Source organism: Gadus macrocephalus, chromosome 4 (genome assembly GCF_031168955.1).
Source record: "Gadus macrocephalus chromosome 4, ASM3116895v1".
NCBI classification, from domain to species: Eukaryota; Metazoa; Chordata; class Actinopteri; order Gadiformes; family Gadidae; genus Gadus; species Gadus macrocephalus.
The window spans coordinates 8293276-8307981 of NC_082385.1; the positions used below are offsets into that span (position 1 = coordinate 8293276).

General features: G+C 42.7%; 2 protein-coding genes across 3 annotated transcripts in view; both read right to left on the minus strand.

The window, feature by feature from the left end:
- Positions 1-680: 680 nt before the first annotated feature.
- Positions 681-6621, minus strand: skp2 (S-phase kinase-associated protein 2, E3 ubiquitin protein ligase). Its single transcript, XM_060049954.1, has 10 exons — positions 6460-6621; positions 5624-5877; positions 5425-5536; positions 5115-5258; positions 4552-4686; positions 4014-4112; positions 3770-3897; positions 3583-3634; positions 1804-1911; positions 681-1649 (listed from the first exon to the last, which is right to left on the minus strand). The coding sequence occupies exons 1-10, from the start codon at positions 6471-6473 to the stop codon at positions 1445-1447; spliced, it is 1251 nt and encodes a 416-aa protein (XP_059905937.1). The 5' UTR covers positions 6474-6621; the 3' UTR covers positions 681-1444.
- Positions 6622-8116: 1495 nt separating this feature from the next.
- Positions 8117-14706, minus strand: part of fpgs (folylpolyglutamate synthase) — a 108722-nt gene continuing 102132 nt past the window's right edge. For both annotated transcript variants that reach the window (XM_060049945.1, XM_060049944.1), the window contains exons 4-15: positions 14596-14660; positions 13936-14050; positions 12627-12704; positions 12331-12392; positions 11919-12021; positions 11719-11796; positions 11223-11370; positions 10999-11082; positions 10467-10617; positions 9746-9821; positions 9552-9618; positions 8117-9447 (exon numbers count right to left, since the gene is read on the minus strand). In XM_060049945.1, coding sequence (XP_059905928.1) covers positions 9050-9447; positions 9552-9618; positions 9746-9821; positions 10467-10617; positions 10999-11082; positions 11223-11370; positions 11719-11796; positions 11919-12021; positions 12331-12392; positions 12627-12704; positions 13936-14050; positions 14596-14660 — 1425 coding nt within the window. In that variant the 3' untranslated portion in view covers positions 8117-9049. The remainder of the gene's footprint in view (positions 9448-9551; positions 9619-9745; positions 9822-10466; positions 10618-10998; positions 11083-11222; positions 11371-11718; positions 11797-11918; positions 12022-12330; positions 12393-12626; positions 12705-13935; positions 14051-14595; positions 14661-14706) is intronic.

Below are 14706 nucleotides of genomic sequence, written 5' to 3' on the forward strand. Positions count from 1 at the left end.
TTTTGAACTTCAACAGCATACATGCATATATCACATCATCGCTACTGGGTTTAATTCGGATACTCGTTTTTGTAATTTCTCTAAAGTATAATGTTGTAGGCTCGTCGGGAGACTCTTTAGTTGACAGTGGTAAACCTCCCACGCATCCCTTCACTCAAGTTTTTTTTGTACCGGGATAACTTGAAATGTTTGCATTCTCGGATACATTCCACACAGGAACATGCATGTTATCTGCAACCCAACTGATTCACCAAGAAACTCATACTATCTATATCCGAATCTAGAGTAGGTTACAGAACATTAGCCAACATTTTATACAAAATGTTTTACCTATTCAAGAGAATGAAGGTGGATTACCAATCCTTGAAATCTGTTTGAGGTCAGTACTGATTGATGTACGATACTGAACTCGTTCAACAGAAACTTGCATTGACCCTTGGGTGAAAGCCACTACTTTAGACAAAACTAGTTTTCAAAGGATTCCCAGCCCATTTCTGGTGAAAGAACTCTGGGTCTTAAGGATTGTCGAATGGATTTGATTTCACTGTCCAAACGTTATGCCTGTTTGTATGGACCCAAAACAAGGACACATTTAACAAGACGAATCAGAATACATCCGAACAAAGAAAAGCCATCAAGATAATACTTGGTTTTTCTACACAAGAGGGTGAAACTAAATCAACAATGCCACAATTTATTCAAACAAACAAAATGGACTAACAGCTAGAGGCATTCACCACATGGAGTCAACCTCCAGGCACATGGAAAATATTTATTAGCAGCCAGTACCCTTCGGTCAGCCCACCTTCAGTTTTCAACGACATCTAATATACTTAAGTACATCAGACTAGGAACACTTGACCCAGAAATACAAAATGGCAGTGGTAAAACAATCACAGCCTTAAAAAAAATAAAGGTATTAAAACCAGATTTGGGAGACATTAAAGATTTTTTTTAAGCCTCTCCCAAACATGTCAACCATTTTGTACGTTCAAGATCACAAGATGGAATATTTACATTATTTCTGTCTTATGCACTGAATTAATACAAGTCAAAGTATTATGCCAAAGGAGTGGCACAATATTAAAAGCCTTGCTCACAAACACTCACTTTGGTCACATTCCCTGTGCAGGCATATGCTTTTAAAGAAGCAAATATTTATCAAACCAAGCAATATTCAAGTAATTTAAGTTTACCTGCCAAACATCTTTGCTTCTAAATGTAGACTTTAACAGTTCCTCAACTTCCATTTATTCATCCGGGTAGAAAATATGAATATATATTTTTTAAAAAGTTAAGTTGCCAACTGATTGAAATAGAGAACAGGTTCCTGTACTGACATTTTAAGCACCGTAAAAAAGATATTGCTTCAATAAAAGATTTTTTTCTATTGCGTCACTAACATAATGACAAAAGGTATTGATTGTACACCCAGAGCGTGTCCTTAGTAGTGCAACCTCAGCCGACACCTCCTGTCCCACATCGAGTGCACGTCCGTCTGCACCGGGGTCGGACGGGCCACCATGGAGATGGCCCTGGTGTTGACTGCCACACGCTTCACCTCGTATAGCTTCGAGAAGATGCGTCCGTCGTGTACGAGTCCGAAGGCGTCCAACAGCCTCAGCGATGTAATCTTCTCACCGATGTCCCTGAAACGAAAGTGGGGAAAAAAAATTGTTAAATGACAAAAAACACAAACAAGATGACACAAACCAGACGATATAATCCACAACCCTTTACTCTCCGCAGTACAAACTTTTGTATTTTGGAGAGCAGGCTTTGCATGCAAACAGGTGAACGTACCCAAGTGACGATGCGTAGATCTGGTAGCAGCGTGATAAAGATAGATGTTTAAGGTGCATGAGTTGTTCAAGGGTAGGGATGCAGGTGGTCCGCAGGAGAACACTGTCACTGCAAGACACAAGGGAAAGGAGGGTGTCACACTCTGGGTCAGGTTCACAGTCAACCCCATCAACAAATTAGGTTAGTTGACACCATGACATAAATCAGGGGTGTCAAACTCATTTTAGCTCAGGGGCCACATGGAGGATAATCTATTCCCAAGTGGGCCGGACCGGTAAAAATATGGCATAATTATGTACAATTAAACATGCTGTGAGCACACCAAACACAGGTTTCCCATTTACTTCCGTGAATAAAAAGGACGATGACCATTTTTCTCAGAAAACACTGCACTCTGTGTCCACTTTTCATCTTTTTGACAGAGACATTTTGGGGCAATGAGAGTGCCAAAGCGCATAATGTTGAAAGTATAAGGCAAAACGACAAGGTAGCTCCGGGCTAGCTGCACTACCTGTTTATACTTGCTCCCTGCTCAGCCCCGGTATAAAGTTTGCTTGCTTAACATAATTGCTATTGCGACTTCTAGTGGACACATTAAGAACAGCAGTTTCCTTCATTGAAAAATAGCAGATCATTTTACATTACATTCCAAAGCGACTTCCAGTTACACACAATTGTCCAGTAGTTCAATGTACAACAAATTAATCAGTGCCAGTCAATGCAATCCATGTAATGCTAGGAAGGATTTTTATAAAAAAAAAAAAAAAAAAAAAGTACTTTTTTTTTTTTACAATACTGTACTTCACAAAATCATCTCGCGGGCCGGATTAAACCCGTTAGCGGGCCTGATCCGGCCCGCGGGCCGTACGATTGACACCCCTGACATAAATGATCCAAAGTTCCGCTACCAAAACACAAGTGTTGAGGCCATATTGACAAGTAAGCAGTTAAACAACAATGGCCCATTCGCAAAGTGAGCCCTGAGGACTAAGGACTCACAGACTTAATGGATCTCAGGTGCTGAGTGAGTGAGTGTGTGAGACCACATGGGCTCAGATAGGTATATATGGGATTGGGACAGCACTTCACGAGAGCCCATGTGACCGTGGCAACGTTTAATGACAAAGATGTTGCTGACACTTGCCGGTTTGGGAATTCTTATTTTTAGTTTTTTTTGTAAATGCAATGAAAACAATCGGCTACAGCAATTTATTGATATTAGAAAATATAATTTTTTCTTTGAATACTTCAGTATAAAGGATGTATTGAATAATTTAGGTGATTATTGGCCTACACATACTAATCATAAGTCAGAACGCGTTACGTTTGGCTGAATTATAAAAGGTATAAGTAGCAATATGAAGAGCCGTTTCGGAGCCAAAAGAGCTGGCTCTTGAGCTGATCCAAATGATCCAGTTTACCAAAAAAAGGCAGAAATTATCATCTGGTCGCGCATTGACAGTAGCTTCGCCTTGTTGTTTACCCTCCTAATTTCCGGATCTCCCTATGGTCTCCGCGGTAAACGTCACAACGCTTTGAACTGTGGGTAATTCCCTTAGGTGAAGTCTGCACTGATAAGGACTTAGGGAAAGTGCTCGGTAAGTGTGGACTCAAACCCTCACGCCCTTTGGAATTCAACATTGAGAAAGCCTTAATAATTTCGCAAGAAAGCCCAGCAAAGTCTGTGAGTCCGGACATTGGGATTGGGCTAATGAGTCCCCCCCCCCCCCTCCACAAGTAATTTAAATGCAGATTCTCACAGACGGACACGAACATTACCTGATGTCCAGTGTTATGATATTGGGGCACCGTTCCACCAGCAGCTCCAAATCTGAAATTTTAATTCCACAGAACATGAGAATATACATGAGAGTTATGATAAAGTGTGCGTTCAGTAAATAAAGTGATGCTATCAATGTAAAGGATATCTGTATATTATTTCCTATGAGTATAAAAACCATCGCACCTTCTTGTGCAAGTTGCTCTCTGTAGCCACTCAGGTTGAGATCAGTCAAGCTGGACGGAAGATTAGCGACCACAGCCTTCACGTGGTCCGACCCGAATTCACACCAAGATATGTTCAACTGCTCCAACCTGCAAGACGGACGTGTATAAATCAGTACATTCCCCCCGAAGGACAAAAAATGTGCATATCAGAAGGTGATTCTGGAGCCAACATTGCTGCAAACACCACCAAATGTTTAGCTTACTTGGAGAACGATTGCAGCATCTTTCCAAGTGGTTCAGGGGAGAAGCCAGCGCAGCCTCCCACATTCAGCTCGATCAGCTCAGGGTTTTGGGACAGATGGCTGTAGAAGAAGCACATCATCGTTTATTGTAATGACAGAAAATTGTAAGTGTGAAAGTGCAATTGAAGGACAAACAAAACGGAGCAAATACCGTTAGTTAGAAATATGAAGGGCACATCTTATTATATTCCAAATAATAATAATATAATATAATCAGCCGTAGCTGGATCCTGTAATCTCCATTTACCATTGCTTTTTAGACATTTTAGCAGTTGCTTCTTTCCTAAATGCCTTCTTACTTTTTTGGTCATGTGAATATTGTCTGTTAGTTGTGGTTAGTTGTGGTAATGTCCCAGGTGGAATTTGATGGTCAACATGTGTTAAAGAGCATGTAGGGGGTGAGGGCATTTTGTTCAAGGATTCCTACAGGTAAGAGTGCAGACACTGGGGATGGAAGTCAGTAGCCCTCCACCCGGACCCCCACTGCCCGGGTACTCACTGGAGGATGCGGTCAGAGAGCTCCAGGCTCTCCAGGCTGAGGTGGGTGAGAGTCGAGCAGCGGCTGAGGATGACCTCCAGGGACTCCGAGGAAACGTTGCAGTGGCTGAGATCCATCTGAACCACTTGAACGGGGCTAGAGAGGAGACAAACATCAAGATGTCAGAATTGGGGGAAAGACCCTTCAGTTCTTGATTTTGATTGATCCGTTGTAATTGTTATCTTTTGTATATGTAGTTTCAACATCAGTTCTCACATTTAATTACTTAAAATAATCGATACCTAGTCAGAAATCCATGAGTACGGCCTGTAAATGTGGTCTCTGTAATCTGTTTACGCCTTGTGGTAAAGAAAGTGTCGACAGATAACACTTGTATTTTGAGGCTGTAGATTAGGCAACACTTACTTTATTTTTAAGATTCCAATTGCACCTCAACTTTCATTTATTTAAACTTTGAGGTGAGCTGTCCAAAAATCAAACAGCATCCTTTATTATTTAGGATGCGGTAGTTAGCCAGGTATGGTTGTTATGGTTACTGCCGGTCTACAAGCCTCCATCCTTGCCTCATGTTGACAAACGTCAGCTCCTGGATGACGGTGCGAGGGCAGCGGAGCCGGCGCGTCCCCCTGCTCAGCAGTAGCTCCAGAGCGGCGGCCATGTTGGTCACCCCCTCCAGGTCCACACTGTGCCACAGTGACTCGTCGAACCTGGGTTGTGTTCACAAATCTCACCGAATTAGTACGAGGGCCAGTGAGTCCCAAACTATCGCGTGTGACAAATACATTGAAGTAATATGTAATTAATATAATTGGACATTTTACTTAATACAGATCTAATTAACTTGTGATCAGTAATTCTGAATCCATGACTTACGCCAGTCGACGCCACCGCTTGCAGACTAGTGAGGTCCTGAGGAGATGTGATAGAGGCAGGCAGAACAAAATCCGGAGGATGAGCTCGTCTGGGAGATGGTCCCAAGAGAGACCTGACAATTAAAGGCAAACATTAGTTAACCAACAAGTCACCAAGAAAAATATAAATATCTTTGCTTTTCACTTTCTAGCTCGCATACCAGTACTGCTCTTTTTCCTTCTCCTTGACCTCCTAGAAAGGACGAAAGGCACCATATCGTTCTCTTTCTCCCTGGGATTGAGGCAGAGTTGCTTGTGGTTCGGGGACCACTGATGAATAAGATCACTCGGGGTGTTTTCTGCGTTCAGCATATCGTCGACCCATCCTCTCTTTTTCCGCTTGTTGGTGGTCTTCTTGTTGGATAACATGGATCCCTCCAAATTCTGGCTCATGCATGCCAACTGATTTAACGCTCTGAAAACAAGAATATCGTCAATCAGACGGATAGATGACATTAAAAACAAAACATTAAGCTTTTCTTCAGTCTATTTAAACGGAATGAATCAACAGGTGCTGAAAACTAAGTTAGCTGAGGGAGCGCGCCATAGCAAGTTAGCCACAACTAGAAACCGCGCCAACTAGATAAGTCACGCAATTTCTGGTAAAATAGAAAAAAACATATGAAAGAGATGATCATGCACTTTCAACATATATTTTCATCTTTGCATGCCAAGAAAACAGCACTCCAGGTAGATGCAGACGAGGGACCAATGATTGCGCGGTAAAGAACACAGAATGGGCCATCGGCATGCCAACTTTGCACGTCCATTATATGAACGATCGTACGATGGTTTGCTAAAGTACTTCGGTGGATGCCCTTCAATATGTTCTGCATTAGCTGATAAAAGCAGGAATCGTAGTTTGAAGAAGGACTGTGGACACACACACTCGCCTGGGTCTTGATAAGTTACATTCATATCAGCACGACGAATCTGCTACTACCTGAGTATTGTCCTTCTAAGTATTGTTCAATATATTACAAATAATTAAACATACCTCTGTCGTGGCATGTTCTTAACAATAAAATCCTCAATATCCTCGGATCGATTCTTCTCTGTAAGTTTCGATCCAAGCGGGACTATTTAAACTCAGCGCCTCGGCCCTGCTCGCCTGCTATAGTTAGTCAATGCTGATTGGCTGGATTTAGGACGAAAGGACGTGACGTCACTATAATTCTTCTTCGTTGTATTGCAACGACGCGAACCCACTTTCGCCACCTAGTGGAATAAGAACCGAACAACTACCTCAGAATTAGTAGAGGCCAACATCGCTTGTTGTTTTGATTGAAAGCATTGGGATGACTGTTAATGCATGGTAGGCCTACTTGCATAAAACATTGTTACCGTTTCATCATGAATATCTTCTGTGGTTCAAATAATAATACTTGCATTTAAACATTTACAATGTAAAGTGTCGTCCCCCTTGTGACGACTCGTCCCGACTGAAAAACAAATAAACCCCAATGTTAACTGAACCAATGTGACCACGTTGATCTATTTCATAGCAATTTATAGCTATGTGGCAACAAACTAGTATATTGAAAAATGTAACGACCAATGTACGCTCCTAAATTACATCATGTAGGCCTAACAATATAAGTCGTTTAAAATGTCAGGGCTCTAGTCGTCCACTTTTATGTGAACCTATATTTGGCTGAAGAACACGGAAGAAGGATTCCGCCATCAATACAATGCCACAATGCCATATATTTCAAACAATGGGTAGCCCTATCCTTACCGCGGTAGGGCAGGAATGTAATTACCAACATTCCAAAACAAACTTGGGGGTTTTCAAGGAAGAAACATTGCAGGCTTTTTGTTCTTTCATAAGGAATTTACCATACGAATTAAAACCGAATTCTTCCCTCTCCCTGCATGGTATCCTCAATGGACAGTACTAGAATAACCTGGCATTTACAATGGGGCGCAAGCAATTGTACACACAAATGCACATTCTCTTTACTCAATAGCAATGCCTGTATTATGAATATGAATGACAAACCGTTTTAGTGTCATGTTAGGGATTTTATTTGTCCCTGTCCCCCAGCTGTAGCATCACAACCAAGCAGCTAATTCCTTCATTCCCCACCCATCGGTCCAACCAACTAAAATAAACCGGTTTTAATGCGCTAAGTACATGTTGTGAAGCCACTCCACAACATGGATTATACCTGTGTAGATTTTTAGAAAAACAATTAGGTAGATAGGTTAGGTAGGCCTACACTACACAGAGCTGGTGATGGGAGAGACAACACAAACACACCTGGATAAGTTCCCTATAGGTGGTAGTTTTCTGTCAAGATATGGGTTTGAATCTTTTCATACATTTCTATTCTTTTATTTGAACTCAACACTGAGGGAGGTTAGAGTAAAGGATGGTCAAGTCTAGGTACAACTTTGGTGAAGTTCAGGATTAAGGAGTTTTGGTCGTTTTAAATGATTCCATTCAGGATTAAGGGTCATTATATTTATGTCAGAGAGGCTAAAGTTTAGGCACTGGTTACGATGCCAGGAAATGACAATTTAAAAATATAGAAGAATAATGTAGAACAGATACCAGTGTGAAATTTGGTGAAAATGGCACGTTCACATGGAAAGCCAGTTAGTTTCAACAGCATGAACACAGAACAATCATATTAATTAAATGGCAAACATTTGTATGATATTCATTTAGTAGTGCATACTTTCCAGGCTTAGGGTTACAAGGACGTACATTGCAGTAGACAGGGTTCTATGTTGTGATTTGAGTATAAATACAAATACAGATATGCGTTTCCAACACATTGGAAACAAATGCCAGACACGGATGAATAAAGCAGGTCCATAAACATTAGGCTAGAAGGCTGAATATTTGACCAAATAGTTATTAAATTAATTTAAATTTCAGGAAATGCACAAATTTAGGATATTAACACATTTAAGACTAAGTGTTTATCTCTCCAAATATACAAAAATAAAGTACAAACTGTGCAAAAAGTCTTTCAAAAAGGACAGAAGATTGTAAAAAGGCTTTGATGAACTTACCGGAAAGACACGCAAACTGAAATTGGCACTGATTTCAGGGCAAATAATCTAGTTATGACAATTTGCCAATATCCAGATTGCAATAGTGCTTTAACTGTACTTTGATCACCAAATTACCCAATTCTTTATGGTTTATTGCTGTATGCCAATGCAGCGCAACAATAATGAACTGTACATATTTCTACCGAGCTCGCAGGGGACACTTTAAGAGGTTAATAAATTACCAAGTTCATGTAAACAGGTTTGGATTCAAGTCGTGAAACACACAATTCTGTCCGGTCACTTTGTGCGTCCGTCAGTAAGGCTCCAGGCTCGGTTAAGGTTAGAAACACTGGCCTTCAAGACAGTCTGATTAAAAGCAGTGACAGCACGAACCGTCCCTTACACTTTGTCATACCACACACACTACAAAATGTCAGCCCTTTCAGTAGGCCACATCCAAATCCGTTAAAGCTTGTCTAGGAGGAAGCCTCCAACTCTACTACACAAAGAACAAGAAGAGGTTCAGCGATGGTTGAGATGTAGCCGTTCAAACAGCCAGCCCGCGCCCTCCGAGGCCCGATCTACTTGGAGCAGGACGAGGGGTCCAGGTGTTTCAGCGCCCCGCCCACCAGGTGCAGGCTCCCCGTCACCAGGACGTGGATCTCCCTCACCTCCCGCAGGAGCGCGGCCTTGGCGGCGACGCTGGGCTTCACCGGCGCCTCCCGCTTGTCCGCGTCTCGGGACAGGAGGACGGGGTCCCGGCCCTGAGCGGCCCACTGCAGGGCGCTGAGGATGCAGGGGAAGACCAGCGCCTCGGCCTCCCGGCCCGGCGCCGGGGACAGGCCGGCGTCCAGGATGAGGAGGGGCCCGCGGCGACCAGGCGGAGAGTCCCCGGCGCCGTGGTGCCGCCGCCAGCTCCTCTCGTTGTCCAGGCAACGCCTCAGCATGTTCTCCACCGACACGTTGAAGTTCTGCTGGTCTGCCGGACGAGAAACACGCACACAAGAAACTCAATAGCTTTCATGTTTACTTTGATATTTGAGTACTTCCTGCGTGATCATGTTATTATTCAGACTTCCTTACCTGCGTTGCACGACGCGATGGCTTCGGTGATATTCGGGCAGAACACAGCAAAGTCGAATTCACATGACTGAAAGAGGATAGAATATTGATATAAAGCAAAACCAACAACTGCTCAAAGAAGTGTGATCAACAGTAGAACAAATCAAACTTTTATTATTCTTCATAATCTTCTGATAGTGGTGGGAGTGTCTTACCACCAGTAGTTTTAGCATGGCGGCCGAGTCCCTCTCTCCTGTGGCGTTGAACACCAACACTCGTGCAACGGGGCCACTGCAAAACAGCAATACAGCTAGTTATACTGGCTGAAGTCTTGAACCCTTGGATGGATTGGATTGCTAGTATAAACCCCATTCCTTCTGCTATATAGCCCCATTAAGGAGAACAATAAAAAATGTGGCTAATGTTTATGATTAGCATCATAAAATCTTGATGTAGGCTATTCCATTCTCCTTTGAGGGTTAGAGGGTGTTGCAGGCCTTTACTGTGCCCTAATCACATTTAATTTGATCGTCGTCTCGTGGGCCAGAAATAACCCTGACCAATGAACTTTTATTGATACGGCAAGCAATCAAGAGTCCAGGTTTCCTTTGAAGATGTTTTGAAAGGAAAGCTACATGAGCCTGCTAGGTGCAGAGCTACTCTACACAGTGGAGGGGGTGGGAGAGACCTTACTGACTCACCTGAAAGAACATGTGCTCACAACAAAAGAGCTATACTAGTTTGGCATCTTAATTCACGACAAAGCCACCTGGTATAGAACTTCAACCCAAACCACAGCGTTTCATGTCTCCCGGACCAAGCCTTTGTTTATATTTGCATCCTTTGAGACTGCCAATGTTCATAGAGCTTTGCATAACGTGCAGGATGCAGGGAGTGGGATATCTGGCCTTAAGAGAACGTTCCCTTGCCGCTCACCTTGCGTTCCTCTCGCAGCGCACCGCTGCCTCCTGGAACCAGCTCACGCAGGCCTGCATGCTGCGCGTGGTGTGAGCTCCGTCCAGGAAGTAGGTGACCTCGCCGTTCTTCAGCGTCTGGGTGCGACCCGCCCACACCGTGTCTGCCAGCCCTGCACGTCAAGGTGGAGCGGCAGGTCAACAAACATACACATGGGATGTCTAAGTGGGTTACTTTCTTTGGGACATCTTTCCTATAATTACTCTGCGTGGAATATGCACAATCTTGCACACTAGTGTCAGCCAAAAGCATGACGTATGAGTTATTGTCATATTAAATTAACTAATCATTCCAAGAGCGCTAATAGAAGGGATGCGCTTCATGTGATTATGGAAGCACAAAATTTAAATTATGACAAAGTAGTTAAAATGATTAATTAACATATTGCAACATTTTGTCAAAGGGACAATTCGAGTGGCTGCCAACCCTGAATGACGTCCGACAGACTACCACAACTCCACTGCTGACAGAGTTAGTAGTAATAATGCGCTACCTTTGGTCATGATGGGGCTTGGTGTGAAAGGAGTGGCCTGAGGGACCCCTGGACCCTCCAGAGTGGTGGAGGGAAAGTTCTGGTCTGCAGAGAGAGAGTCAGATAGGATTAGGATTAACAACAGCTTGAGGCAGGTCTAGTTCAACCCAGCTGAACCAACAACGTCCTTTCTACAACATGAAAACCGATCCAAACATGAAGTGATGGAAGTGTCCTCCACGTACCTTGCAGACGCCTCCTCTGCAGCCAGGTGTGACTCAGCTGCAGGGCCAGGGAGGCGTTGGAGCGCTGATGCTGTCCGGCCAGGCCCAGCTGCAGAGGTCCACAGTCCGGCTGGTAGTCCTCCAGCTCTGGACAGACCCACAGGGGACACTGGAGACAGACATCAGGGTTATTGATTGATTGGCTTGAAATGCACAGCATGAGTCACTGACTCCATCTGGCACCCATTTGTCTGACTATTAATGTCTGTACAAATGCCACATAAGAAATAACTGAACAACTATCCCTTTCATCAATTGATTGTTCCCTGAATGCAAATACAGAAACCATCGACACATTACAAGAACATATACAGTAGCTTGCAACACAGAGAAGACCGCTCGCCCGCTGCATGCCTGTCCTCATCTACCGGGTCTGCTTGATGTTGATCTATGTTTTGCATCAGTTATATAGACATTGCAGAAATTCTATCTAGTGTTTTTGTTGTTGTTCACTTACCTCTATCTCTGAGGCTCTCTGTTTCAGGACAGCCATGGAGCCTTCAGGCTGCTTGACCGTGAAGGCAGGAACCTCTGGCTAACCAACGAAACAATACACATGATCCTCTCTTAGACATCCGACAATCAATCGATGTCAATTTTTTTTATACCATGTTGACTGTGGAGTGGAACCCTCTGAACGTTGAATGGGGAACCTACCTTAAAGATTCCTCCTTTCTGCCAAGCAATCTTCTCGATGGTGTCCCCGAGAATCTGAGTGTGGTCGATGCCGAGAGATGAGACGCCACACACCCATGGTTTCCTGATGGGAGGGGTGTACCACAAGCCATTCAGGAGGGAACAACAGAGTATCTGACATTCTGTCCACACATTCAGTGAATGGTTACAGCCCTACCTACTTCTAAGTGGGTAGGGCCCACTTATAATTGGGTTGGGCCCACTTATAAATTGAATTGGGCCCACTCATAAGTGGAGTTGTAATCCCAAGTGTAGTCTTTGTTTTAATGTGTACCAACTGTATTTACACTGTTTTTTGTTTAATCATTTCGTACCAGTAAAACTGGCTGCAATGTTGATAATGCAGACAGAATGGTGCACTGCACCCACTTACTTTATAATGTTGGTGCAATCATAGGCGCCGCCGATTCCCACTTCAACTACCGCCAAATCCACCTGAATCCAAACAATGAAGGATGATGCATGTTAATGACTGGGGAATTTAGGAAAGATGCAGTTAACCCATTACATAGAGTGCATCGTGTGATGCCCTAGGACAATGGAGCTCCTACGGTTACACTTCACTAGATGCATAATTAATAGACAAATAGAAATGTTGGGATCCTAAACGTATTGAATACCTATTCAACGGAGATGTTACCTCCTAGCAACATTGATATGCACACATACCTTCTCCTGCAGGAAGACATGGAAGGCCAGAATGGTGAGAAATCTGAAGTAAGCGGGCATGCTGCCGCTGTGCGCCTCCTAAGGACATCAAAGACAACAATGTAAGAAGATCAGTCTCCATTTTTATTGCACATTTATTTTATCAGGAAGACTCATTGAGGGTGTAAACTGTTCTGAAACAATTAAATGCATACACAATTATCAAAAACTAAACCATAATAGAGAGATGCCTGAAAATAAAATATTGACAAAGTTATCTTCAAGCCACATTTGAAAGTTCTGTAACAAGGAAGAAAGGAAAGGTGTGGTGTCTAGGGTAACGAGTCACCCTCGGTATCAAAAGGCATCTTGGTTGGTCTGATTACAAACATACACTTGCAGAAAAAAGTACATCTTGATCCAAACACAACTTGTTTGAGCACATGGTCCGGAATGCATAGGAAGACATAATCAGTAGCACAAATGCGTATCCCACAGATCGGAGCAGACACTTGTTGCACAGCTCCACGCTACTCATTCAATGTTTGCGGTGTGTTTGCATAAGCAGACAACATTTAACGTAATAGGAGGTGAAGTCCAAGTAACAGTGTAACTAAATAACTTACCAAAATCTGGAAGCCTTCCAGCTTATCTGGCTTGGCTTAGTACTTTATTTACCCGAGATTGGATATTTTCACGAAATGCTTGCCAATGAGGTAGCTATTTCAACACAGCTATGGCTTACTTACATGTTTAACAGGGGTAACAAGAGGTCACTAGGCCTGCATGTTATATGGTAACAGCTGAATGCAAACAGGCCCGCAAAGTCAATGGTGGTGACGCAATGTGAGAAACCGTCTCTGATAAACAGAAAACGCTGTTGTGACGAAGATGGAATTTGCAAATGTTAAACACTGAATACTACACCGATGCTACAGTTTAAAAGGAGGATTTGCTGCCCTTTATGGTATCACAGTCCACTTCATTGATGTCAACCATTTTGATAATGAAATCAGTTCATTGACAAGGTAGCCCAAGACTTTAAGTGGTCACAAGGGAACGTCACATGAGGCACTGATCCACATGCCACTGACTCCAATTAGGAGCTTGCATAGGAGGACCTCACAAACAATAGAATAACGATTGGTATTCTGATCATAAAAGGGTCTTATTCAAGCATGGTTCATCAGAAAAATGCATACATCAATCAGAGAAAATCCAAGATGAGAAATGAACAATCAGTTTGTGGAACTACTTTGCAATTTGAATTTTCAGTTGAAACACGTACAAGAAAAACAGATTATTTTCAACACAAATTGCCCGTGCCAACCTTTGTTTCATCCAGTCTTCCATAAATCTGCCAGAAATACTTTGTGAAAAGCTCTTTTCCAATTGGCTGTCCATTGATGCGAATCCTCTCCCTTACTTCAACCAAGTGTGGTGAACTGCAAAAAGGATAACAATTCTCACATTAGGAAAACTCCATTAATATTCAAATCTACATGCTCAGAAACATTTATACCACCAGAAATTATAAGAAAAAGTTAAACCGGCAGCCATCGTTCCAATTAAACAAGAGCTGTGTATGAGAACTGACCAGATGTGAGACATTTCTATTGAGTCATTGTAGCCTTGTGCATACACGGCTTCAGCCAACTGTGCCCAATAGTCAACTCCAGAATCACTATACCAGGTACAAGTGTTGGAGACAGTATCTTTTTTTAAGGTGGTGTACAGCACCTGGGCTTGATAAGCATGATACAGCCAAAAAAATAATAATTAACCGACACTTTCTCCTGCATCATTCTTATCTCATGCAACAACAGAGCAATTCCTTATCATCAATGTCGGACACAAAGTTATGATCATTTGTTTTGACCTATGAAGATTCTGATTGGATGGTGATAATGTTCATGTAATAACAATTTTAAAATATCCATTTAAAAATCATCAGTAACATCGGAATGGGAACTACAATTCTGGTTTATACCTGTAAAATCCTGTGCGAAACCCGTAGCTTCTGAGAATTTGCTCTGTGAAAGCACATGTTGATCCCTGAAAATTGAACATGAAAGACATACACTTTAGTGTTTCTACGCTA